This window comes from Strix uralensis, unplaced genomic scaffold, assembly GCF_047716275.1.
Source record: "Strix uralensis isolate ZFMK-TIS-50842 unplaced genomic scaffold, bStrUra1 scaffold_478, whole genome shotgun sequence".
Lineage (NCBI taxonomy): Eukaryota > Metazoa > Chordata > Aves > Strigiformes > Strigidae > Strix > Strix uralensis.
Window position 1 is genome coordinate 5,108 of NW_027437072.1, and position 24,628 is coordinate 29,735.

Below are 24,628 nucleotides of genomic sequence, written 5' to 3' on the forward strand. Positions count from 1 at the left end.
GGCCACGCGTCCCCTCTGTCACCAACGTGGCCACAAGGATGGCAGGAGATGAAGACACGTGTCCCTCGTCACCAAGGTGGCCACGATGGACGGTATCAGGACGTGCCCGTGACATCATGACGTGGCTCTATGTCCTCTCTGTCACCAACGCGGCTCTGACGATGGCAGTGGGAGGCGGCCATGGTGACAAGATGCGGCCATGTGTCCCCTTTGTCACCAACATGTCCCCAGCGATGGCATCAGGGACGTGGCCAGGGTGACAAAATGTGGCCACGTGTCTCCTTTGTCACCACAGTGATGGCTCAGGAGATGGCCACGGTGACAGGACAAGGCCACGTGTCCCCTCTGTCACCAACATGGCCCCGGCGTCATGACGAAGCCACATCGAGTGGCCACGTGTCCCCTCTGTCACCAATGGCCACAGCGCTGGTGTCACGGTGCTGCCACGGGTGCCCCGTGTCACTGTGGGGGTGGCAGGAGGTGGTGGTGGCCGGGTGTCCCCGTGTCCCCTCAGTCCTGTGTCCCCTTCCCCTCCCGCAGCCGCTGCTTCAGCTCCGCTATCGCCCGTCGCTGGGGGGGGGACACGGGGGTCAGGGGACAGCGCGGACACACGGGTGGCCCCGGGGAGGGACCACGCCCCAGGGAGGGGGGGGACAGGAGCATCACGAGTGTCCCCAGGTGTGGAGGTGTCCCCTGTGTCCCCCCAACCTGGTGTGGGGCTGTGGTGGCACTGGCGGGGGGGCAGGGAGAAGACTCCTTGGGGACGTCAGGGAGAAGGGTGACACTGGGGGACACTGGGGGGGACATTGGGGATGTTTGGGACACTGAGAGGGGACATTGGGGACACTGGGGTTGATGTTGGGGACACCAGGAGGATGTTGGGGACGGGGGGGGGGACGACATTGGGGACAGGGATGACATTGGGGACATGGTGTGGGGGCATTGGGGACACTGGGGGTGGATGTTTGGGACACACTGGGGACACCAGGGGGGACACTGAAGATGTTGGGGACATGGGGGGGATATTTGGGACAGGTTGGGGACACTGGGGACATTGGGGATGGGGGGGATGTTTGGGACATTGGGGGGGGACATTGGGGACACTGGGGTGGATGTTGGGGACACTGTGGGGGTGACATTGGGGACACTGGAGATGCTGAGGACATGGGGGGGGGGATGTTTGGGACACACTGGGGACACCAGGAGAATGTTGGGGACACCGGGGGGAGGGACACTGGGGGGAAGGGGAATGTTGGGGACATCGAGGGGGGGGCATTGGGGACACTGGGGGGGGACACTGGAGATGTTGGGGACACCAGGGGGGATGTTGAGGATGAGGGGGGACATTGGGGACACCAGGGGGGATGTTGAGGATGGGGGGGACATTGGGGACATCGGGGGGGGCGTTGGGGACACCAGGGGGGATGTTGGGGACACCAGGGGGGTCCTTACCCGGTTGGGGTCATCCGGAGGAAAAATCTCCCTCTGGGGGAAGAATGGGGGGGTCAGTGGGGGAGGGGTGGGGACACCCCGGGGCGGGGGGGACACACACCCCTAGGGGTCTGCCCCCCCCCCCCCCCCCCCCAGGGGTCCCAGCCCCGCCCCCACCTTGCGCTCCACCACGTGCCGCTGGAAGTACCCGCCCTGGTTGGACACCCAGAACACGGTCACCGGGAAGGACAAATAAAGCACCATCTGGGGACAAGGGACATGTCACCCCCTGCCCCCCCCCCGGGGGTCACACTGTCACCCCTCCCCGGGCCACCTGCCCCCTTGCCCCCCCCCAGGTTATCTGACCTCCTCTGGGCCACCTGCCATCCCCCCCCCCCACCCCGGGTCACCCTGTTACCCCCTTGGGGTCACCTGTCACCGCCCCTCTCCCGGGCCACCCTCTCACCCCCCTTGGGGTCACCTGTCACCCCCCCGGATGTCACCCTGTCAAGCCCCCGCCCTCGGCCACCAGCCACCCCCGCCGGGCCACCTGCCCCCCACCCCTCCCGCGGGTCACCTGTCACCCCCCCCCAGGTCACCTGCCCTCCCAGAGCCACCTGTCCCCCCCCGGGCGTCACCCTGTGTCCCCCAGCCCAGGGCAGGATGTCACCCCCGGGGCAGGACAGGCCCCTCCTGCCCCCCCTCCCCGCAATTGCCCCCCTCAACTGCCCCCCCAGGGCTACCCCCCCTCAGCTGCCCCCCCCCCATCTGACACCCCCACCCCCTTATTGCCCCCCCCGCACCCGCAGGATCTCCAGCTTCACCCCCATGGCTCCTCCAAGGTCCCCGCACTTCCGCTTCCCCCACCCCGCAACACGGCGGCCGCCCATTGGCCGAGCGCCCAGCACCGCCGCCTCCCATTGGGCTGAACGGCACGCGTCAGGGGAGGGCGGGGCGAGACCTTGAAGGACGGAAGAAGCAGCCAGTGAGAGCGCGGGAAATGGGCCGGCGACCGGAAGTGGCGTCACAGCGGCCCGCCGGAAGGGCCGGAGGAGCGGCGCGGGGGAAGATGGAGGCTGCGGCGGAGATGGCGGAGCGGGAGGAGCCGGTGGAGCGGGAGGAGCCGGTGGAGCGGGAGGAGCCGGTGGAGCGGGAGGAGCCGGCAGCGGCCCCGGAGGAACCGGCAGCGGCCCCGGAGGAACCGGCAGCGGCCCCAGAGCAACCGGCAGCGGCCCCGGAGCGCCCCGAGCTGCGCTTCGTGAGTCCCGCCGCGTCCTGCCTCACCCCCCCCGCCCCCCCCACGGCCCTGTCCCCCCCTCACCTCCCCGCCCCCGCCCCCTCCTATTGTCGCGTCCTGCCCCCCGCGCCCCGTTCTGGCTCCCCGTGTCCCCTCCCTGCTGTCCCCGCCATTCTCTGTCCCCTCGCTGCTGTCCCTTGTCCCTGTCCCCGCCACTCCCTGGCCTGTCACCAGCGTCCCCACTGCCCGGTGTTCCCGCCACTCCCTGTCCCCATCCCTCAGCGGTGTCCCCACCGCCCGCTGTCCCCGCTGTCTCTAACACTGTCGCCGCTGCTCCTGTGTCCCGTGCCTCATGCTGTCCCCATGTCCCCAGTCTCTCCCGCTGTCCCCATGTCCCTGCCATCCCTCCCACTGTCCTTGTCCCCCTATTGTGTCCCTCCTGCTGTCTCCGTGTCCCTGCTGTCCCCCTGTCCCTCACACTGTCCCTGTGTCCCCACCCCTCCTGCCATCCCCCCTGCCTTCCCTGCTGTCCCTTGCACTCTCCTGATGTCCCTGTGTCCCCATGTCCCCCCCCCACCGCCCTGGTGTCCCTGCTCTGTCCCTCCCGCTGTCCCCATGTCCTTGCTCTGTCCCTCCTGCTGTCCCCGTGTCCCTGCTGTCCCTGCATCCCCGCTGTCCCCCACCGTCCCTCCCACTGTCCCCATGTCCCTGTGTCGCCATGTCCCCCCTGCTGTCCCTCACGCTGTCTCTCCCCGCGGTCCCTCCCACCGTCCCTGTGTCCCCCCGCCGTCCCCCTGTCCCTCGCGCTGTCCCTGTGTCCCCCCGCCGTCCCCCTGTCCCTCGCGCTGTCCCTGTGTCCCCCCGCCGTCCCCCTGTCCCTCGCGCTGTCCCTGCGTCCCCCCGCCGTCCCCCTGTCCCTCGCGCTGTCCCTGCGTCCCCCCGCCGTCCCCCTGTCCCTCGCGCTGTCCCTGTGTCCCCCCGCGTCCCCCTGTCCCTCGCGCTGTCCCTGTGTCCTTGCACTGTCCCTGTGTCCCCCCACCGTCCCCCTGTCCCTTGCGCTGTCCTGTGTCCCCGTATCCCTCGTGCTGTCCCCCGGTCCCTCGTGGTGTCCCCCCGCCGTCCCCCTGCCGTCCCCCAGTCCCCCCTGCCGTCCCCGTGTCCCCGCGCTGTCCCCGTGTCCCCCCGCCATCCCCCGGTCCCTCACGCCGTCCCGTGTCCCCGCTGTCCCCAGGAGGAGGAGGACGTGCAGCACGAGGAGGAGCTGCTGCGGAACCCCTTCTCGGTGCGGTGTTGGCTGCGCTACGCCCAGGCCCGCCTGGGGGGGCCCCCCCAGCGCCTCAACCTGCTCTTCGAACGCGCCCTGAGGGAGCTGCCGGGCAGGTGGGGACACGGGGGGACACACGGGGGGGACGGGGACTAGGGGACAACTTGGGGGTGCGGGGGGACCTTCTAGGACAGGGGAAATGGTGAGGAGGGGGGACAGGGCCAGCGGAGGGAACCGGGGGCGGGGGGGACAGGGACATCCTGGGTCCCCCGTGGGGTGTGACAGGGATGCGCCAAGTCCCTTCGTGGCGGAAGTGGGTGACAAGGGACATCCCGGGTCCCCTCAGGGAGTGTGGGGGGAGTGACAGGGACCTTCTGTGTCCCCTCACGGGGCGGGGGGGGGGGCCTGACAGGGACCTCCAGGGGTCCCTTCATGAGGCGGGGGCGTGGCAGCAGTGACAGAGGGGTGGCAGGGAGTGACAAGAATGGCAGGGGGGTGACAGGGAGGTGGCAGAAGGGTGGCAGGGGGGTGATGGGGAGGTGGCAGGGGTGGCAGCAGTGACAGGGAGGTGACAGGGGGTGATGGCGGTGTCAGTGGTGGCTGGCGGGTGATGGGGGGTGGCAGCGGTGGTGAGGAGGTGACAGGGGGTGGCAGCGGTGTCTGGCGGGTGACCGGGGGGGTGGCAGGGAGGTGACAGGAGGTGACGGGCGTGTCCCCAGCTACAAGCTGTGGTACCAGTACCTGCGGCAGCGGCGGCAGCAGGTCAAGGGGCGCTGCCCCACCGACCCGGCCTACGAGGAGGCCAACGCCTGCCACGAGCGGGGGCTCGTCTTCATGCACAAGGTGGGGGGGGGACATGGGGGGGGGGGGACATGGGGGGCGGGGGGACGACACACACACGGACCTGGCCACAGGGGGAGGGAGGGGGCAGCTGGAGGGGACACAGGGAGGGGATGTGGAGGGTGGGGAGGGGATGGGGGGTTTGGGGGGGATCTGGAGCCCCATAACTGCCCCCCCCAGCCCCATAACTGCTCCCCAACCCCTGCCCAGCCCCATAACTACCCCCACAATCCTTTTTCAACCCTCCAGCCCCACAACTGCCCCCCCAACCTCTTCCCAGCCCCACAACTCCCCTCATAATTCCTCTTCAGCCCCACAAGTCCCCCCGCAACCCCTCCCCAGCCCCATAGCTCCCCCCGCAACCCCTCCCCAGCCCCATAGCTCCCCCCGCAGCCCCTCCCCAGCCCCATAGCTCCCCCCGCAGCCCCTCCCCAGCCCCATAGCTCCCCCCGCAGCCCCTCCCCAGCCCCATAGCTCCCCCCACAAGCCTCCCCCAGCCCCCCACCTGCCCGCCAGCCCCACAGCTCCCACTACAAGCCTCCCCCAGCCCCACAACCCCCGCCCCCAGAAGCCCCCCAGCCCCCTAACCCGCCGTGCCCCACAGATGCCCCGCATCTGGCTGGATTACTGCCAATTCCTGGTGGATCAGGGCCGGATCACGCGGACGCGCCGCACCTTCGACCGGGCGCTGCGGGCGCTGCCCATCACCCAACACCACCGCATCTGGCCCCTGTACCTGCAGTTCGTGCGCCGCTACCCCCTGCCCGAGACCGCCGTGCGCGTTTACCGCCGCTACCTGAAGGTACCGCTGGCACCCGCCGGGGTGGCACCCAAGGGGGTGGCGTTTGGGGGAGTGACATAGCCGGTGGTGGCACTCTGGGGGGGTAGAACACCCCCACGATGTCATTTCAGGGTGGGGGTGCAGCCAGCGGGGGCACCCTGTGGGGGGTAGAACGCTCAGTGGTGTCACCTCAGGGTGGGGGTACAGGTGGTGGTGGCACCCTGGGGTGGTAGAACACCTTGTGATGTCACCCCAGGTGGTGATGCACGCCACGGTGTCACCCCAGGGTGGGGGTACAGCCGGCGGTGGCACCCTGTGGAGGGTAGAACGCTCAGTGATGTCACCTCAGGGTGGTGGTGCAGGTGGTGGGGGCACCCTGAGGTGGTAGAACACCTCGCGATGTCACCCCAGGGTGGTGTCACCCCCATGGTGGTGGCATCTGGGGTGGTGGCATAGCTCGTGGTGGCACGCTGAGGGGGTAGAACACTCAGTGGTGTCACCTCAGGGTGGGGGTGCAGGTGGTGGTGGCACCCTGGGGTGGTAGAACACCCTGTGATGTCACCTCAGGTGGTGGCACACTTGGCAGTGTCACCTCAGGATGGTGGCATCTGCGGTGGTGGCACCCGGGGTGGGGGGGTGGAACACCCCACAATGTCATTTCAGGGTGGGGGTACAGCTGGTGGTGGCAACCCTGGGGTGGTAGAAAACCGCCTGATGTCACCCCAGGGTGATGTTGCACCCCACAGTGTCACCCCAGGATGGGGGTACAGCCGGTGGTGGCAGCCTGGGGGGGGTAGAATACTCAGCGATGTCACCTCAGGGTGGTGGCACATCCCGGTGTCACCTTGTGGTGGTGGTGGCATCAGAGGTGAGAGCAGGGACGGAGACGACAGTGGGGACAGCAAGTGGGGACAAAGGGATACAGCAGGGACAGCAGCGGTCTGTGGTGGGGCCAGAGGGGACAGCAGAGACAAGTGACAGGGACACGGGGACAGAGGGGACACAGCGGTGGCAGAGGGGACACGGGGCGGGGCCAGCGGTGGCGCTGGGTGTTTCTCTGGGGGCAGAGGTGACACCACAGGGCTGGGGACAGCGCAGGGGCCGTTGGGGACATCGTTGGGGGACAGGCCCTGAGTGTCCCCTCCCCAGCTGAGCCCCGAGAGCGCGGAGGAGTACGTGGGGTACCTGCGCTCCGTGGGGCGCCTGGACGAGGCCGCCGTGCGCCTGGCCCGGCTCGTTAACGACGAGCGCTTCGTCTCCAAGGAGGGCAAGTCTAATTACCAGGTGGGTGCTGGGGTGGGGGGGGGGGCACCTGTGGGTGCTGGGGGGGCACCTGTGGGTACTGGGAGGGGCTAGTGGGTGTTGGGGGGCACCCAGGGAGCTCAGGGTGGGGGAAAGGGACTTGGGGGGGCACCTCTGAGTGCTGGGGGGGGCACCCCTGGGTGCTGTGGAGAGGCCTATGGGTGCTGGGGGGGGCACCTGTGGGGGCTGGGGGCGAGGCTTCTGGGTGCTGGGGGGGCTCCTATAGGTGCTGGGGGCACCCCTGGGTGCTGTAGAGAGGCCTGTGGGGGGTGGGGGCAGGGCTTCTGGGTGCTGGGGGGGCACCTATAGGTGCTGGGGGCACCCCTGGGTGCTGTGGAGACACCTATGGGTGCTGGGGGGGCACCTGTGGGGGCTGGGAGGGGACTTCTGGGTGCTGTGGGGGCACCTATAGGTGCTGGGGGCATCATTTGGCGGAGGAGGGGGGGGGGTTAACCAACTTCAACCTGGGGCTTTTTGGGGGTCCCAAGGGGGTCGTGGGGGTCCCAGGGGGGTGCTGACCCCCCCGTCCCCCCCAGCTGTGGCAGGAGCTGTGCGAGCTGCTGGCGCAGCACCCGGGGCGGGTTCGCTCGCTGGAGGCGGGGGCCATCATCCGGGGGGGCCTCACGCGCTTCACCGACCAGCTGGGCCGGCTCTGGGGCGCCCTGGCCGACTGCTACATCCGCAGCGGCCACTTCGAGAAGGTGACGTGTCCCTTGTCACCCCCCTGCTGTCACCGCTCCCCTCCGCTCGTCTTCCCCTCGTCACCCCCCTGGCTCCCAGGGCCACTGTGGGATGGGGTTACTGGCCCCAGGGTCACCCAAGGGCCACCACTGCCAAGGTCCCCTGTCCCCAGAGCCGCTGCCACCCCCCTTTCCTGTCCCTGTGTCACCCCAGGGCCACCACTCCTCTGTCCTTATGTCACCCCAGGGCCACCACCCCAGTCCCCTGCCCCAGAGCCACTGCCACCTCCATTCCCTGTCCCCATGTCACCCCAGGGCCACCACTCCCCTGTCCCCATGTCACCAAACGGCCACCGCTCCTCTGTCCTTATGTCACCCCAGGGCCACCACCCCAGTCCCCTGTCCCCAGAGCCATTGCCGCCTCTGTTACCTGTCCCCATGTCACCCCAGGGCCACCCCTCCCCTGCTCCCTTGTCCCCCCAGACCCATCCCCCACCCCGGGAGCTCCAGCCTTGTCCACTCCCGTTGTCCCTGTCACCAATCTGCTGTCCCCTTCCCTCTCGCTGTTCCTGTGCTGCTGTCCCCATGCTCCCCCACTGTCCCTGCCTCTGTCCCCATCGTCCCCCCATCCCTGTCCCCTGCTGCTGTCCCTGTCCCCCCCCACTCTGTCCACATCCCCCTGCTGCTGTCCCTGTCCCCCCCCGTGTCCCCCCCCGTGTCCCCCCCCGTGTCCCCCCCATGTCGCCGCTGTCCCCTGCCCCATCCCCATCCGTCCTCCCCCCTGCCCCCCCCGTGTCCCCCCTGCCCCGTGTGTCCCCTGTGCCATCCCCATGTCCCTCCTGTCCCTTCCATGTCCCTCCTGTCCCCCCCATGTCCCCCCTGTCCCCATCACCGCTGTCCCCCCCTCTGTCCTTATCCATTCTCTCCCATCCCCATGTCCCCCCCACCATCCCTGTGTCCTCCCTGTCCCCATGTGTCCCCCCCACCATCCTCGTGTCCCCCCTGTCCCCCCACATCCCCGTGTCCCCCCCCACTGTCCCTGTCCCCTCTCTGTCCCCCCCAGCGCTCTGTCCCCGTGTCCCCCCCAGCGCTCTGTCCCCGTGTCCCCCCTCCTCTGTCCCTGTCCCCCCCCTCTCTGTCCCCGTGTCCCCCCCAGCGCTCTGTCCCCGTGTCCCCCCTCCTCTGTCCCTGTCCCCCCCTCTCTGTCCCCGTGTCCCCCCCCAGCGCTGTCGCTGTCCCCGCAGGCGCGGGACGTGTACGAGGAGGCCGTGCAGACGGTGATGACGGTGCGAGACTTCACGCAGGTGTTCGACAGCTACGCCCAGTTCGAGGAGAGCGTCATCGCCGCCAAGATGGAGACGGCGGCCGAGCTGGGCCGCGACGAGGACGGTGAGTTTGGGGGCGCCCTGCCTCAGTTTCCCCAAAAAAGGGTGAGTTTGGGGGTGTCCTGTCTCAGTTTCCCCCAAAAAGGGTGAGTTTGGGGGCGCCCTGCCTCAGTTTCCCCAAAAAAGGGTGAGTTTGGGGGTGTCCTACCTCAATTTCCCCCCAAAAAGGGTGAGTTTGGGGGTGCCCCGCCTCAGTTTCCCCCCAAAAAGGGTGAGTTTGGGGGTGCCCTGCCTCAGTTTCCCCCAAAAAGGGTGAGTTTGGGGGTGCCCTGCCTCAGTTTCCCCCAAAAAGGGTGAGTTTGGGGGCGCCCTGCCTCAGTTTCCCCCAAAAAGGGTGAGTTTGGGGGCGCCCTGCCTCAGTTTCCCCCAAAAAGGGTGAGTTTGGGGGTGCCCCGCCTCAGTTTCCCCCCAAAAAGGGTGAGTTTGGGGGTGCCCTGCCTCAGTTTCCCCAAAAAAGGGTGAGTTTGGGGGTGTCCTGTCTCAGTTTCCCCCAAAAAGGGTGAGTTTGGGGGCGCCCTGCCTCAGTTTCCCCAAAAAAGGGTGAGTTTGGGGGTGTCCTACCTCAATTTCCCCCCAAAAAGGGTGAGTTTGGGGGTGCCCCGCCTCAGTTTCCCCCCAAAAAGGGTGAGTTTGGGGGTGCCCTGCCTCAGTTTCCCCCAAAAAGGGTGAGTTTGGGGGTGCCCTGCCTCAGTTTCCCCCAAAAAGGGTGAGTTTGGGGGCGCCCTGCCTCAGTTTCCCCCAAAAAAGGGTGAGTTTGGGGGCGCCCTGCCTCAGTTTCCCCCAAAAAGGGTGAGTTTGGGGGTGCCCCGCCTCAGTTTCCCCCCAAAAAGGGTGAGTTTGGGGGTGCCCTGCCTCAGTTTCCCCCCAAAAAGGGTGAGTTTGGGGGTGCCCTGCCTCAGTTTCCCCCAAAAAGGGTGAGTTTGGGGGCGCCCTGCCTCAGTTTCCCCCAAAAAGGGTGAGTTTGGGGGCGCCCTGCCTCAGTTTCCCCCAAAAAGGGTGAGTTTGGGGGTGCCCCGCCTCAGTTTCCCCCCAAAAAGGGTGAGTTTGGGGGTGCCCTGGCTCAGTTTCCCCCCAAAAAGGGTGAGTTTGGGGGTGCCCTGCCTCAGTTTCCCCCAAAAAGGGTGAGTTTGGGGGCGCCCTGCCTCAGTTTCCCCCAAAAAGGGTGAGTTTGGGGGCGCCCTGCCTCAGTTTCCCCCCAAAAAGGGTGAGTTTGGGGGCGCCCTGCCTCAGTTTCCCCCAAAAAGGGTAGGTTTGGGGGTGCCCTGACCCCCCGTTCCCCACGGGGATGGGTTTTGGGGTGCCCTGACCCCCTGCTCCCCATGAGTGGTGGTTTCGGGGTGCCCTGACCCCAGGGGTAAGTTTTGGGATGCCCTGACCCCCCCTCTCCCCAGGGGAGGTGGTTTTCGGGGTGCCCTGACTCCAGGGGCGGTTTTTGGGGTGCCCTGACCCCCCTCTCCCCAGGGGAGGTGGTTTTTGGGGTGCCCTGACCTCAGGGGTGGTTTTTGGGGTGCCCTGACCCCCTGCTCCCCATGAGTGGTGGTTTTTGGGGTGCCCTGACCCCAGGGGTGGGTTTTGGGGTGCTGTGACCCCCTGCTCCCCATGAGTGGTGGTTTTTGGGGTGCCCTGACCCCCACCCTCCCAAGGGAAGGCTGTTTTCAGGGTGCCCTGAGCCCAGGGGAGGTGGTTTTCAGGGTGCCCTGAGCCCAGGGGAGGTGGTTTTCAGGGTGCCCTGACCCCAGGGGTGGGTTTTCAGGGTGCCCTGACCCCAGGGGTGGGTTTCGGGGTGTCCTGACCCCCCCTCTCCCCAGGGGAGGTGGTTTTCGGGGTGCCCTGAGCCCAGGGGCGGTTTCGGGGTGCCCTGACGCTGCCCCCCCAGAGGCGGTGGAGCTGGAGCTGCGCCTGGCGCGCTTCGAGCGGCTGATGTGGCGGCGGCCGTGCTGCTGAACAGCGTCCTGCTGCGCCAGAACCCCCCACAACGGTCCACGAGTGGCACAAGCGCGTGCAGCTCTACCGCGGCAACCCCCAGCAGGTGGGGGGGGCACTGCGGGGGGGGGGCACTGCGGGGGGGGGCACTGCGGGGGGGGGGGCACTGCGGGGGGGGGGGGCACTGCGAGGGGGGGGGCACTGCGGGTGGGGGGGGGAACTGCGGGGAGGGGGAACTGCGGGGAGGGGGCACTGCGGGGAGGGGGCACTGCGGGGAGGGGCCACTGCGGGGGGGGGGCACTGCGGGGGGGGCACTGCGGGGAGGGGGCACTGCGGGCGGGCGGGCACTGCGGGGGGGGCACTGCGGGGGGGGGGCACTGCGGGGGGGGCACTGCGGGGGACACTGTGGAGGGGGGACACAGAGCAGGGGATAGTGCTGGGGGGGACACACACACTGCCTGGGGGGGACACGGGGGGGGGGGGACAGGGTGGGGGGGAGACACAGCAGGGGACAGTGCTGGGGGGGACAGTGCAGGGGGGGACACTGCGGGGGGTGTGGACACGGAGTGGGGGACTCTGCAGAGGGGGGACAGTGTGGGGGGACAGTGCTGGGGGGATGACAGCGTGGGGGGGCACTGCGGGGGACACTGCGGGGGGGGGACACAGAGCAGGGGATAGTGCTGGGACACACACACTGCCTGGGGACACAGTGTGGGGGGACATGGAACAGGGGACACTGGGGGGACACGGGAGTGGGGGACAGTGTGGGGGACAGCATGGGGGGGACACTGCAGGGGGTGGGAGAGTACAGGGGGAACAGTGTAGGGGGACTTGGCGGGGGGGCACTGTGGGGAGGGGACAGTACAGGGGGGACACAGCAGGGGGATGGAACAGGGGGGACAACACTGCAGGGGGGGGCACAGTGCCGGGGGGACATGGAGGGGGGGACAGTGCTGGGGGGACACAGAGTGGGGACAGTGCCAGGGGGGACACACGGCGGGGGGACAAAATGGGGAGGGACACGGGGGGGGACATGGAGCAGGGGACACTGGGGGGGACAGTACAGGGGAGACACTGTGGGGACAGTACAGCGGGTGGGAGAGTGCGAGGGGGGGGACACTGCAAGGGGGACACGGAACAGGGGACAGTGCAGGAGGAGGGGACACTGGGGGGGTGACAACGCAGGGGGGACACGTGGGGGGGTGTCGAGTGGGGAAATAGCAGGGATGGAGGTGGGGGGGGTGTGGGGACACCAGGGCGTGTATAGGGGACCCCTGGGGACAGCGGGGCGTGTGTAGGGGACACTTGGGGACACCAGGGCGTGTGTAGGGGACCCCTGGGGACACCAGGGTGTGTATTGGGGGGTTCCAGGGGACAGCAGGGTGGCCATAGGTGACACCTGGGGACAGTGGGGGGGCATAGGGGAGACACAGGGACGGGGAGGCTGTAGGGGAATATTGGGGGACACGGAGGGACACTGGGGAGTGTATCTGGGGACATCGGGGTGGGTGTGGGGACACGGGGGGGACATGGGGACATTGGGGTGAACGTGGGGACACACACCTGGTGGAGACACTCCAGGGCAGGTGTGGGGGGGCCACGGGGGTGCGTGGGGGACAGACACATGGCACACGGCCCTTTTGGGGGTCTGGCGGTGTCCCCAACGTGTCCCCAACGTGTCCCCAACGCGTCCCCAGATCATCAACACCTACACGGAGGCCGTGCGCACCGTGGACCCCTTCAAGGCGACGGGGCGCCCGCACGGGCTCTGGGTGGCCTTCGCCCGCTTCTACGAGGACAACGGGCAGCTGGACGATGTGAGCGGGGACCCCCCTTGTCCCCAGGGGCACCCCCACACCCCCACCGGCCCCCCCATGTCCCCCAGACCCTGACTGAACCCCCCAAACCCTGATTGTTCCCTGGTGTCCCCCAAATCCTCTCTGTGTCCCCCCAAAGTCTGAGTGTCCCCTCTGTCCCCCCCCATGTCCCCCCCATGTCCCCCAAACCCTGCCTGTCCCTTGTGTCCCCAGTGTCCCCCCAAACCCCCCATGTCCCCCCAAACCCTGCCTGTCCCCTGTGTCCCCCCAAAACCCCCCATGTCCCCCAAACCCTGCCTGTCCCCTGTGTCCCCCCCAAACCCCCCATGTCCCCCCAAACCCTGCCTGTCCCCTGTGTCCCCCCAAAACCCCCCATGTCCCCCAAACCCCGTCTGTTCTCTGTGTCCTCTGTCCCCCCAAACCCCTTTGTGTCCCCAAACCCCACCTGTCCCCCCATGTCCCCTGTGCCCCTCCTGAGTGTCCCCCGTGTCCCCAAACCCCACCTGTCCCCCCCTTGTCCCCCAAACCTTGCCTGTCCCTTGTGTCCCTAAACCCTGCCTGTTCCCTCCATGTCCCTGCCACCCCTTGAGTGTCCCTTGTGTCCCCAAACCCCTGATGTCCCCCCAAACCCCAACTGTCCCCACACATCCCCCAAACTCCACCTGTCCCCTGTGTCCCCCCAAACCCTGCCTGTCCCCTCCATGTCCCTGCCACCCCTTGAGTGTCCCCCGTGTCCCCAAACCCCCATGTCCCCTGTGTCCCCAAACCCCACCTGTCCCCCCCTTGTCCCCCAAACCTTGCCTGTCCCCCCTATGTCCCTCAAACCCTGCCTGTGCCTTGTGTCCCTAAACCCTGCCTGTCCCCTCCATGTCCCTGCCACCCCTTGAGTGTCCCCCGTGTCCCCAAACCCCCGATGTCCCCCCAAACCCTGCCTGTCCCTCCATGTCCCCTGTGTCCCCAAACCCTGCCTGTCCCCCAAACCCCACCTGTCCCCTGTGTCCCCCCAAACCCCACCTGTCACCCAAACCCTCTCTCTCCTCCCATGTCCCCCAAACCCCGCCTGTCCCCCCATGTCCCCTGCGCCCCCCTGAGTGTCCCCTGTGTCCCCTGTGTCCCCAGGCCCGCACCATCCTGACCAAGGCCACGCGGGTGCGGTTCCGGCAGGTGGAGGACCTGGCGGCCGTCTGGTGCGAGTTCGGGGAGATGGAGCTGCGCCACGAGAACTACGACGAGGCGCTGCGCATCCTCCGGGTGCGAGGGGGGGACACACGGGGCCCCCCCGACACCTGGGGACCCCCCCACTGCCACAGGGAGAGATTTGGGGGGGGGGTGTGGGTGTGTGTGGGGGGGCAGCAAACAGCCACCCCAAAACCACCACCCAGGTTTTGTAACGGGGCGTTTGGGTCCGTAAATGACGCTGGGGGGGCCAGGGGTGGCTTGTGGGGGGGGGTGGGGACTTTGGGGACATTGGTGACACCCCCCTGCGTGTGTGTGTCGTCCCCCCCCCCCCCGCAGAAAGCCACGGCGCTGCCGGCCAAGAGGGCCGAGTACTTCGACTCCACGGAGCCCGTCCAGAACCGCCTCTACAAGTCGCTCAAGGTCTGGTCCATGTTGGCCGACCTGGAGGAGAGTTTGGGCACCTTCCAGGTGGGTGACACCCCCCTCGTTTCCCCCCCCCCCCAGCACCCCCAAACCCACTGTGGGGTCCCTCCCTGCACCCCCTAGTTGTGGGTGCCCCCCCTTTGCACCCCAACATCTCTCGTGGGTTCTCTGGGTGCCCCTTTGGCTTCCCCCCTCCCCCCCCCCCCCCTCCCAGCCCCACCGGGTGCCCCCCCAGGTCCCTCCCTGTGCCTCCCCAGTCGTGGGTGCCCCCCTTTGCACCCCAACATCCTCTCAGGGCTTCTGTGGGTGCCCCTTTGGCTTCCCCACCCTTCCTGGCCCCACTGGGTGCCCCCCCCAGTCTGCTCTGGGTGCCCCCCCCCAACCCATGTTGATCCCTTGGTGCTCCCCTGGCCCCACCGGCTGCCCCCCATCTCCACTGGGTGCCCCCATGCACCCCGTATCCTCTTGGGGTGCCCCCCCCATCCCATCTGGGTGCCCCACAACTTCTTGGGTTCCCTTGGCACCCCTCTGCCCCTCCGGGTGCCCCCTGGCACCCCAGCACCCCCTATTGTCTCTGGGAGCTCCCCAAACCCTCTGAGTACCCCCATGTCCCCCCCCAGTACCCCCCATATTCTCTTTCGACCCCCTGTAGACCCCCCCATCCCTTTTCCCTCCCCCCTTGACACCCCCCTGTTCCCTCTGGACCCCCCCATCCCCTTCCCTTCCCCCCTTGACACCCCCATATCCCCTCTGGACACCCCCAGCCCCTTCCCCTCCCCCTTTGACACCCCGTTGTCCCCTCTGGACCCCCCCATCCCTTCCCCCCTGCTCCTGACCCCCCGCTGTCCCCTGGGGGTGCCGGGTGCTGACCCCCCCGTGCCCCCCCAGTCCACCAAGGCCGTGTACGACCGCATCCTGGACCTGCGCATCGCCACCCCCCAGATCGTCATCAACTACGGGCTCTTCCTGGAGGAACACGGTTACTTCGAGGAGAGCTTCAAGGTGGGTGCCCCGACAGCGGGGGGGGGGCTGTTGGGGACACCGTGGGGACACCCTGACAGTGGGGGAGGGTGTTGGGGACACCCTGTGGCTGGGGAGGGTGTTGGGGACACCCCGGGGGCGCCCTGTGGCCTGGGAGGGTGTTGGAGACACTGTGGGGAAAGTGTTGGGGACACCATGAGGACCCTGTGACCAGGGAGGGTGTTGGGGACACCCCAGGGACAACCCATGGCTGGGGAAGGGTGTTGGGGACACTGTGGTGACCCTGCAACCAGGAGGGGTGTTGGGGACACTGTAAGGAGGGTTTCAGGGACACCCTGTGGCCAGGAAGGGTGTCAGGGCCACTGCAGGGAGGGTGTTGGGGACAGTGGGTGACACTGTGGGGACCCTGTAGGTGAGAAGGTTGTTGGGGACCCCTCAGGGACATCCCATGGCCGAGAAGGGTGTCAGGGTCAGTGTGAGGAGCGTGTTGGGGACACCCCAGGGACAGGTGTCAAGGTCACCATAGGGAGGGTGTTGGGGACACCTTGAGCACCCTGTGGCCAGGAAGGGTGTCAGGACCACTGCAGGGAGGGTGTTGGGGACACTGGGTGACACCGTGGGAACTCTGTAGGTGAGAAGGTTGTTGGGGACACTCTGGGGACATCCCATGGCCAAGAAGGGTGTCAGGGCACCAGGGTTGCCATGGGGAGGGTGTTGGGGATACATTGAGCACCCTGTGGCCAGGAAGGGTGTCAGGACCACTGCAGGGAGGGTGTTGGGGACACTGGGTGACACCGTGGGGACTCTGTAGGTGGGAGGGTTGTTGGGGACACCCTAGGGACATCCCATGGCCAAGGAAGGTGTTGGGCACCCCACAGTCACCCCACGGTGGGTCAGCCCCGGGGTTCCTGATGGCAGGGGACGGGGGGGTGCTGGCGGGGGGTGCTGGCGACGTCACTGTGGTGTCCCCACGGGTGTCCCCAGGCCTACGAGCGGGGCATCGCGCTGTTCCGGTGGCCCAACGTGGCGGACATCTGGCACACCTACCTCAGCAAGTTCGTCACCCGCTACGGCGGGCGCAAGCTGGAGCGGGCGCGCGACCTCTTCGAGCAGGCGCTGGACGGGTGCCCCCCAAAATACGCCAAGAGTAGGAGCAGGGGGGGGGCTGATGGGGGCGGGCGTGGGGTGGTTATGGGGGGGTCAGGGGTGTTGGGTGGGTGTTGGGGTGGTCGTGGGGGTGTTAGGGTGGGTATGGGGTGGGTGTGGGGGTGTTGGGGTGGTTGTGGGGCTCTCAGGGGTGTTGGGGTGGGTTTTGGGGTGGGTGCAGGCCGGGTGCCCATCAGGGAGGGGATGGGTGCCCATGGGTGAGCACCCAACCGCCCACCATGCCCAGGACCCTTGGGTGCACCCCTGGGTGCATGTCAGGTCCCCCAGCACCCTTGGGTGTGCATTGGGGCACCCAGCACCCCTGGGCACCCTCCTGGGTATATACTGGGGCCCCCAACAGCCCTGGGCACCCCCCTGGGTATCCATCATGGCCCCCAGCACCCCTGGGTGCATGTTGATGGTCCCCAACACCTCTGGGCACCCTCCTGGTTATCTACTGGGGCCCCCAGCACCCCTGGATGCATATTGGGTCCCCTCAACACCCCTGGGCAGCCCCCTGGGAATCTATCATGGCTGCCAGCACCCCTGGGTGCATGTTGGGGGCCCCCAACACCCCTGAGCACTCCCTGGGCATCTATTGGGTCCCCCAGCACCCCTGGGCACCCCCCTGGGTTTCCGTCATGGCCCCCAGCACCCTGGGCACCCCCATGGGTATCTGTCGGGTCCCCCAACACCCATGAGTGCATGTTGGGAGGCCCCAGCACCCCTGGGCACCCCCATGGGTATCTGTCGGGTCCCCCAACACCCCTGGGTGCACGTTGGGAGCCCCCAGCACCCCTGGGCACCCCCATGGGTATCTGTCGGGTCCCCCAACACCCCTGGGTGCACGTTGGGAGCCCCCAGCACCCCTGGGCACCCCCTTGGGTATCTGTCGGGTCCCCCAACACCCCTGGGTGCATGTTGGGAGCCCCCAGCACCCCTGGGCACCCCCTTGGGTATCTGTCGGGTCCCCCAACACCCCTGGGTGCACGTTGGGAGCCCCCAGCACCCCTGGGCACCCCCTTGGGTATCTGTCGGGTCCCCCAACACCCCTGGGTGCACGTTGGGAGCCCCCAGCACCCCTGGGCACCCCCATGGGTATCTGTCGGGTCCCCCAACACCCCTGGGTGCACGTTGGGAGCCCCCAGCACCCCTGGGCACCCCCCTTGGGTATCTGTCGGGTCCCCCAACACCCCTGGGTGCACATTGGGAACCCCCAGCACCCCTGGGCACCCCCTTGGGTATCTGTCGGGTCCCCCAACACCCATGAGTGCACGTTGGTAGCCCCCAGCACCCCTGGGCACCCCCTTGGGTATCCATCGGGTCCCCCAACACCCCTGGGTGCACGTTGGGAGCCCCCAGCACCCCTGGGCACCCCCATGGGTATCTGTCGGGTCCCCCAACACCCCTGGGTGCATGTTGGTAGCCCCCAGCACCCCTGGGCACCCCTGGCCCCCCCCAGCTCCCCTCACTCCCCCTGCTGGGCACCCCCACCCCCCCCCCCCACCCCACTTGGGGGCGCAGCGGCAGCACCCCAGGGCGGGGATGGGTGCTGAGGGGTGCTGTGGGTGCCGCAGCCATCTTCCTGCTGTACGCGCGGCTGGAGGAGGAGTTCGGGCTGGCCCGGCACGCCATGGCGGTGTACGAGCGAGCCACCCGCGCCGTGCTGCCGGCCCAGCAGCGCGACATGTTCAACATCTACATCAAACGCGCCGCCGAGCTCTACGGCGTCACCCACACCCGCCCCATCTACCAGAAAGCCATCGAGGTGGGGACAATGGGGACACTGGGGATGCTGGGGAGGGGGCGGGGGGATGGGGGAAATGAGCGGGTGGGTGGGGGGAAAGGGGTGTGGTGTGGGCATGGGGATGTGGGGACACATGGGGACATGGGGTACAGTGGGAACGTGGGACATGGTGGGGGCATGGGGACACCATGGGGACACCATGGGGACATGGGACATGGTGGGGACATGGGGACACCATGGGGACACCATGGGGACATGGGATATGGTGGGGGCATGGGGACACCATAGGGACACCATGGGGACATGGGACATGGTGGGGGCATGGGGACACCATGGGGACACCATGGGGACATGGGATATGGTGGGGGCATGGGGACACCATGGGGACATGGGGTACGGTGGGAACATGGGACATGGTGGGGGCATGGGGGGGGACAGGGACATGGGGACACCATGGGGACACCATGGGGACATGGGGTACAGTGGGAACATGGGACATGGTGGGGGCATGGGGACACCGTGGGGACATGGGGTACAGTGGGAACATGGGATATGGTGGGGGCATGGGGACACCATGGGGACACCATGGGGACATGGGATATGGTGGGGGCATGGGGACACCATGGGGACATGGGGTACGGTGGGAACATGGGATATGGTGGGGGCATGGGGGGGGACAGGGACATGGGGACACCATGGGGACATGGGGTACGGTGGGAACATGGGACATGGTGGGGGCATGGGGGGGGACAGGGACATGGGGACACCATGGGGACACCATGGGGACATGGGGTACAGTGGGAACATGGGACATGGTGGGGGCATGGGGGGGGACAGGGACATGGGGACACCATGGGGACATGGGACATGGTGGGGGCATGGGGACACCATGGGGACATGGGACATGGGGTACAGTGGGTGCATAGGGACATGGGGGGACATGGGGGGGTACAGGGACATGGGGACACCGTGGGGACATGGGGGGGGACATTGGGACATGGTGTGGACATGGGGACACCATGGGGACACGGGGCACAGCGTGGGCATGGGGACATGGGGGACACAGGGACATGGGGAGGGACATGGGGACATTGGAACAGGGGGGAGACATGGTGGGGGCACAGGGACATGGGGACACCATGGGGACATGGGGAGATGGGGACATGGGGTACAGTGGGGGCACAGGGCCATGGGACATGGGGGGGGCATGGGGGGTCACAGGGACATGGGGACACCATGGGGACACGGGACATGGTGGGGGCAAGGGGATGTGAGGGGACACGGTGTGGGTATGGTACGATGTCACCCCTTGGGCGCTGCTGGCCCCAGTTTTGGGTGCTGCTGTCCCCGGTGGGTGCTGCTGTCCCCCATGGGTGCTGTCGTCCCCAATTTTGGGTGCTGCCATCCCCAATTTTGGGCGCTGCTGTCCCCCGTGGGTGCTGCTGTCCCCCATGGGTGCTGTCATCCCCAATTTTGGGTGCTGTTGTCCCCTGTGGGTGCTGCTGTCCCCCATGGGTGCTGTCGTCCCCAATTTTGGGTGCTGCTGTCCCCTGTGGGTGCTGCTGTCCCCCATGGGTGCTGTCATCCCCAATTTTGGGTGCTGCTGTCCCCCATGGGTGCTGTCATCCCCAGTTTTGGGTGCTGCTGTCCCCTGTGGGTGCTGTCATCCCCAATTTTGGGTGCTGCTGTCCCCCATGGGTGCTGTCATCCCCAGTTTTGGGTGCTGCTGTCCCCTGTGGGTGCTGTCATCCCCAATTTTGGGTGCTGCTGTCCCCCATGGGTGCTGTCATCCCCAATTTTGGGTGCTGCTGTCCCCTGTGGGTGCTGTCATCCCCAATTTTGGGTGCTGCTGTCCCCTGTGGGTGCTGCTGTCCCCCATGGGTGCTGTCGTCCCCAATTTTGGGTGCTGTTGTCCCCTGTGGGTGCTGCTGTCCCCCATGGGTGCTGCCATCCCCAATTTTGGGCGCTGCTGTCCCCCATGGGTGCTGTCGTCCCCAATTTTGGGTGCTGCTGTCCCCCGTGGGTGCTGTCGTCCCCAATTTTGGGTGCTGCCATCCCCAATTTTGGGCGCTGCTGTCCCCCGTGGGTGCTGCTGTCCCCCATGGGTGCTGTCCCCTCCCTCCAGGTGCTGGGGGACGACGCGGCGCGGGAGCTCTGCCTGCGCTTCGCCGACATGGAGTGCAAGCTGGGGGAGGTGGACCGCGCCCGCGCCATCTACACCTACTGCTCCCAGATCTGCGACCCCCGCGTGAGCCAGGGGCACCCAGGGGTGGGGGGAGCACCCAAGGGTGGGGGGGGGGGGCACCCAGGGGTGGGGGGAGGAGCATCCACGGTGGGTGGAAGGCACCCAGTGGGGCGGGGGGGGGCACCCAGCAGAGCGGGGGGGTAGCCAGTGGGGCACCCAAGGTTGGTGGGGGGGTGTCCCCAAGGCCATGGGGTGCCCAGTGCCAGGATGTCCCCAAGGCCACATGGGTCCCTTATGCCAGGCTGTCCCCAAGGTCATGGAATGTCCCCAGGTCCATGGGGTGTCCAGTGCCAGAATGTCCCCAATGTCATGGGGTGTCACCAAGGCTATGGGGTACCCAGTGCCAGGATGTCCCCAAGGTCATTGGATGTCCCCAAGTTCACAGGGTGCCCAGTGCCAGAATGTCCCCAATGTCATGGAGTGTTTCCAAGGCCATGGGGGGTCCAGTGCCAGGATGTCCCCAGTGTCATGGGCTGTCCCCAAGGCCAGGGGGTGCCCAGTGCCAGACTGTCCCCAAGGCCATGGGGTGTTCCCAAGGCCATGGGGTGCCCAATGCCAGACTGTCCCCAAGGTCATGGGGTGTTCCCAAGGCCATGGGCTGTCCCCAAGGCCATGGGGTGCCCAGTGCCAGACTGTCCCCAAGGTCATGGGGTGTTCCCAAGGTCATGGGGTGTCCCCAAGGCCATGGGGTGCCCAGTGCCAGACTGTCCCCAAGGTCATGGGGTGTCCCCAAGGCCATGGGGTGCCCAGTGCCAGACTGTCCCCAAGGTCATGGGGTGTTCCCAAGGTCATGGGGTGTCCCCAAGGCCATGGGGTGCCCAGTGCCAGACTGTCCCCAAGGTCATGGGGTGTCCCCAAGGCCATGGGGTGCCCAGTGCCAGACTGTCCCCGAGGCCATGGGGTGTCCCCAAGGCCATGGGGTGCCCAGTGCCAGGATGTCCCCAAGGCTATGGGGTGTCCCCAAGACCATGGGCTGTCCCCAGGTCGATGGGGTGTCCCCCCCTCACCGTGTCCCCCGTCCCCCCCAGATCACGGCCACCTTCTGGCAGACCTGGAAGGACTTTGAGATCCGCCACGGGAACGAGGACACGATCCGGGAGCTGCTGCGCATCAAGCGCAGTGTCCAGGCCACCTACAACACCCAGGTCAACTTCATGGCCTCCCAGATGCTCAAGGTCTACAGCAACGCCACCGGCACCGGTCAGTGCCGTGGGAGCACCCATGGGTGCTGGGGGGTGACTGGGGGCCGGGTGGGGAGTGGGTGTGGGGAACACCCATGGGGATGGGGAGCTCCCATGGGGATGAGAGCGTCTGTGGGTACCAGGGTGTAGGTGTGGGGTGAGCACCGGGAGCACCCATGGGTGCTGGGGAGTGGGTGTGGAGTGGGGGTGGGTGTGGGGAGCACCCATGGGGATGAGAGTGTCTGTGGGTACCAGGATGTAGGTGTGGGGTGAGCACCGGGGAGCACCCATGGGTGCTGGGGAGTGGGTGTGGGGTGAGGATGCGTGTGGGGAGCCACCCATGGGTGCTGGAGAGCGAGGGTGGAGTGGTGATGGGTGTGGGGAGCACCCATGGGGTAGCAGGGTGTAGGTGTGGGGTGAACACCAGGGAGCACCCATGGGTGCTGGGGAGCGGGTGTGGGGTGAGGATGGGTGTGGGGAGCACCCATGGGTGCTGGGGAGTGGCTGTGGGGCTGTCACGGGTGGGGGGTGGAGCCCCCGTGGGCACCAGGGGGTGGGGGTGGCACCAGGGAGCCCCCCCAAGCCCTCAGCGTGGCCAGGATTGGGGGGGGACACACAGGGAGCACCCATGGGTGCCCCTGGCAGGAAGAGCCCCCCTGAGGTACCCCCATGTCCCTGTGTCCCACCTGTATCTGTGTTCTCGTCTGGTCCCCCCCCGTGTCCGTGTCCCCCCCCATGTCTGTGGGTCCCCCCCCATGTCCATGTCCCCCCGTGTCCATGTCCCCCCATGTCATTGGTGTCCCCCCCGCTGTGTCCGTGTCCCCCCCATCTCTGTGTCCCCCCCCATCATGTCCCTCCCATGTCTGTGTCTGACCCCTCGTGTCCCCTCGTGTCCCCTCGTGTCCACGTCCCCCCATGTCGTTGGTGTCCCCCCCACTGTGTCCATGTCCCCCCCCATGTCTGTGTCCCACCCCGTCTCTGTGTCCACCCCCATCGCGTCCCCCCCACGTCCGTGTCCGCTCCCCGTGTCCCCCCGTGTCCCCCCGTGTCCCCCCGTGTCCCCCCGTGTCCCCTCGTGTCCACGTCCCCCCATGTCGTTGGTGTCCCCCCCACTGTGTCCATGTCCCCCCCCGTGTCTGTGTCCCACCCCGTCTCTGTGTCCACCCCCATCGCGTCCCCCCCATGTCCGTGTCCGCTCCCTGTGTCCCCTCGTGTCCCCTCGTGTCCCCTCGTGTCCCCTCGTGTCCCCTCGTGTCCACGTCCCCCCATGTCGTTGGTGTCCCCCCCACTGTGTCCATGTCCCCCCCCCGTCTCTGTGTCCACCCCCATCGCGTCCCCCCCATGTCCGTGTCCGCCCCCCGTGTCCCCCCGTGTCCCCTCGTGTCCATGTCCCCCCATGTCATCGGTGCCCCCCCCGTCTCTGTGTCCCCTCGTCTCTGTGTCCCCCCCCATGTCCGTGTCCCCCCTGTGTCCATGTCCGCCCCCTGTGTCCCCCGTATCCCGTCCATGTCCCCTCATGTCATCGGTGTCCCCGCGTCTGTGTCCCCCTCCATGTCCCCCCGCCTTTGTGTCCCCCCCGTGTCCATGTCCCCCCGTGTTGGTGCCCCCCATGTCCCCCACGTCGTCGGTGTGTCCCCGCCGTGTCCGTGTCCCCCCTGTGTCGGTGCCCCCCATGTCCCCCCGTGTCCGTGTCCCCCCCCGTGTCCCCCCGTGTCCCCGCAGTGTCGGACCTGGCCCCGGGGCAGAGCTCCCTGGACGACATGAAGCTGCTGGAGCAGCGGGCGGAGCAGCTGGCGGCCGAGGCGCAGCGGGACGGGCCCCGCCCCAAGGACAAGGTCCTCTTCGTCAGGTGGGGAATGACCCCCCCGACCCCCCCCCCGACCCCCCCGGTCCGTGGGGTCCCCCCCATCCCACCCCACGTCGCGGTTTGTGGCGTCAGGGGGGTGGTGGCACCTCTGTGGCCATGGGGGAGGACAATGGGGGGGCTCTGTCCCCCCTTCCCGACGCGGGGGCCACCGCTGTGTCCGCCCCCCCCCCCCCCCCCCCCCCGAGTCACTCCTGTGTCCCCCCCAACCCCTGCAGGGGCCTCGGGGTCACGCGGGGACTGTCCCCCTGTCACCAACCCAGGGCCACGCTCGTCCTACCCTGTCCCCCCCCTTGGGGACAATGTCCTTGCGGTCGGGGGGGGGCTGTCACCTCCCTTGGGGCCCCCGTAGGCCCCCCCTGTCCCCCCCCCCCCACGCTGGGGACAATATCCTCATGGTTGGGGGGAGCCTGTCACCTCCCTGAGGTCACCCTTGTCCCCCCCCCATATTGGGGACAATGTCCTCACTGTCAGGGGGGGCTGTCACCTCCCTGGGCCCCCCCCCAGTCCCCCCCGAGCAAGGTCCCCTCCCTTGCCTGCTGTCACCCCCTGTGTGTGTCATTGTCCCCCCCCCCCCATTGACGACAATCCTATGGGTGTTGCCACCTCCCACCTCCCTGAGCCCCCTCTGGGACTTGTGGGTGCCCCCCCCACCCATGGGTGCCCCCCCCCCCACCCATGGGTGCTGACGGGGGGGTGTTTCAGGGCCGAGGGCTCGCGGGAGGCTCTGGCCGCGCTGTCACAGGGGAACCCCGACGAGATCGACCTGGGGGACGAGGACGAGCCCGAGCCCGACGGTACCGGGGGGGGGACATGGGGGGGGGGGGGACACAGGGGGTGGGGGGGGGGGGCCACACACACATGGGGGGGGTCCCCAAGGTTGGGGCTGGGGGACAGGGGGGGGGGTGAAGCCCACGGAGGGGACATGGGACCCCCAGTGCTTGTGGGGAGGGTGGGGGGGGCCCCTTTGTGTTTTGGGGGGGGGGGATGTGGGGGGTACCCCCAGTTTGGGGGTCCCTGACCCCCCCCTTCCCCCCCCCCCCAGAGGTGCAGCTGGAGCAGAAGCGGGTGCCCTCCTCCGTCTTCGGGGGCCTCAAGGACGACTGAAGCCCCCCCCGGGGCCCCCCAACACCGCGACCCCCCCCCACTGCCCCCCCCCCATTCCCCCCCCCCTGCTTAATAAACCCCATTTTTACAACTCA

At 67.9% G+C, this 24,628-nt stretch overlaps 2 protein-coding genes across 2 annotated transcripts; one reads left to right on the plus strand and one right to left on the minus strand.

The window, feature by feature from the left end:
- Positions 1-307: 307 nt before the first annotated feature.
- On the minus strand, positions 308-2,321 carry LOC141938999 (protein PET100 homolog, mitochondrial-like). The gene is made up of 4 exons (XM_074858025.1): positions 2,235-2,321; positions 1,609-1,695; positions 1,453-1,485; positions 308-570 (listed from the first exon to the last, which is right to left on the minus strand). The coding sequence occupies exons 1-4, from the start codon at positions 2,319-2,321 to the stop codon at positions 511-513; spliced, it is 267 nt and encodes an 88-aa protein (XP_074714126.1). The 3' UTR covers positions 308-510.
- A 196-nt stretch (positions 2,322-2,517) lies between these two features.
- LOC141939000 (pre-mRNA-splicing factor SYF1-like) lies at positions 2,518-24,628 on the plus strand. Its single transcript, XM_074858026.1, is given in 21 exon segments — positions 2,518-2,689; positions 3,900-4,048; positions 4,652-4,775; positions 5,377-5,574; positions 6,703-6,837; positions 7,392-7,556; positions 8,780-8,924; positions 10,797-10,853; positions 10,856-10,896; positions 10,899-10,949; positions 12,541-12,660; positions 13,780-13,911; positions 14,176-14,307; positions 15,151-15,264; positions 16,228-16,390; positions 17,967-18,157; positions 20,262-20,384; positions 21,410-21,581; positions 23,285-23,411; positions 24,132-24,223; positions 24,472-24,628. Coding segments are annotated over 21 exon segments (2,664 nt in total). The 5' UTR covers position 2,518; the 3' UTR covers positions 24,534-24,628.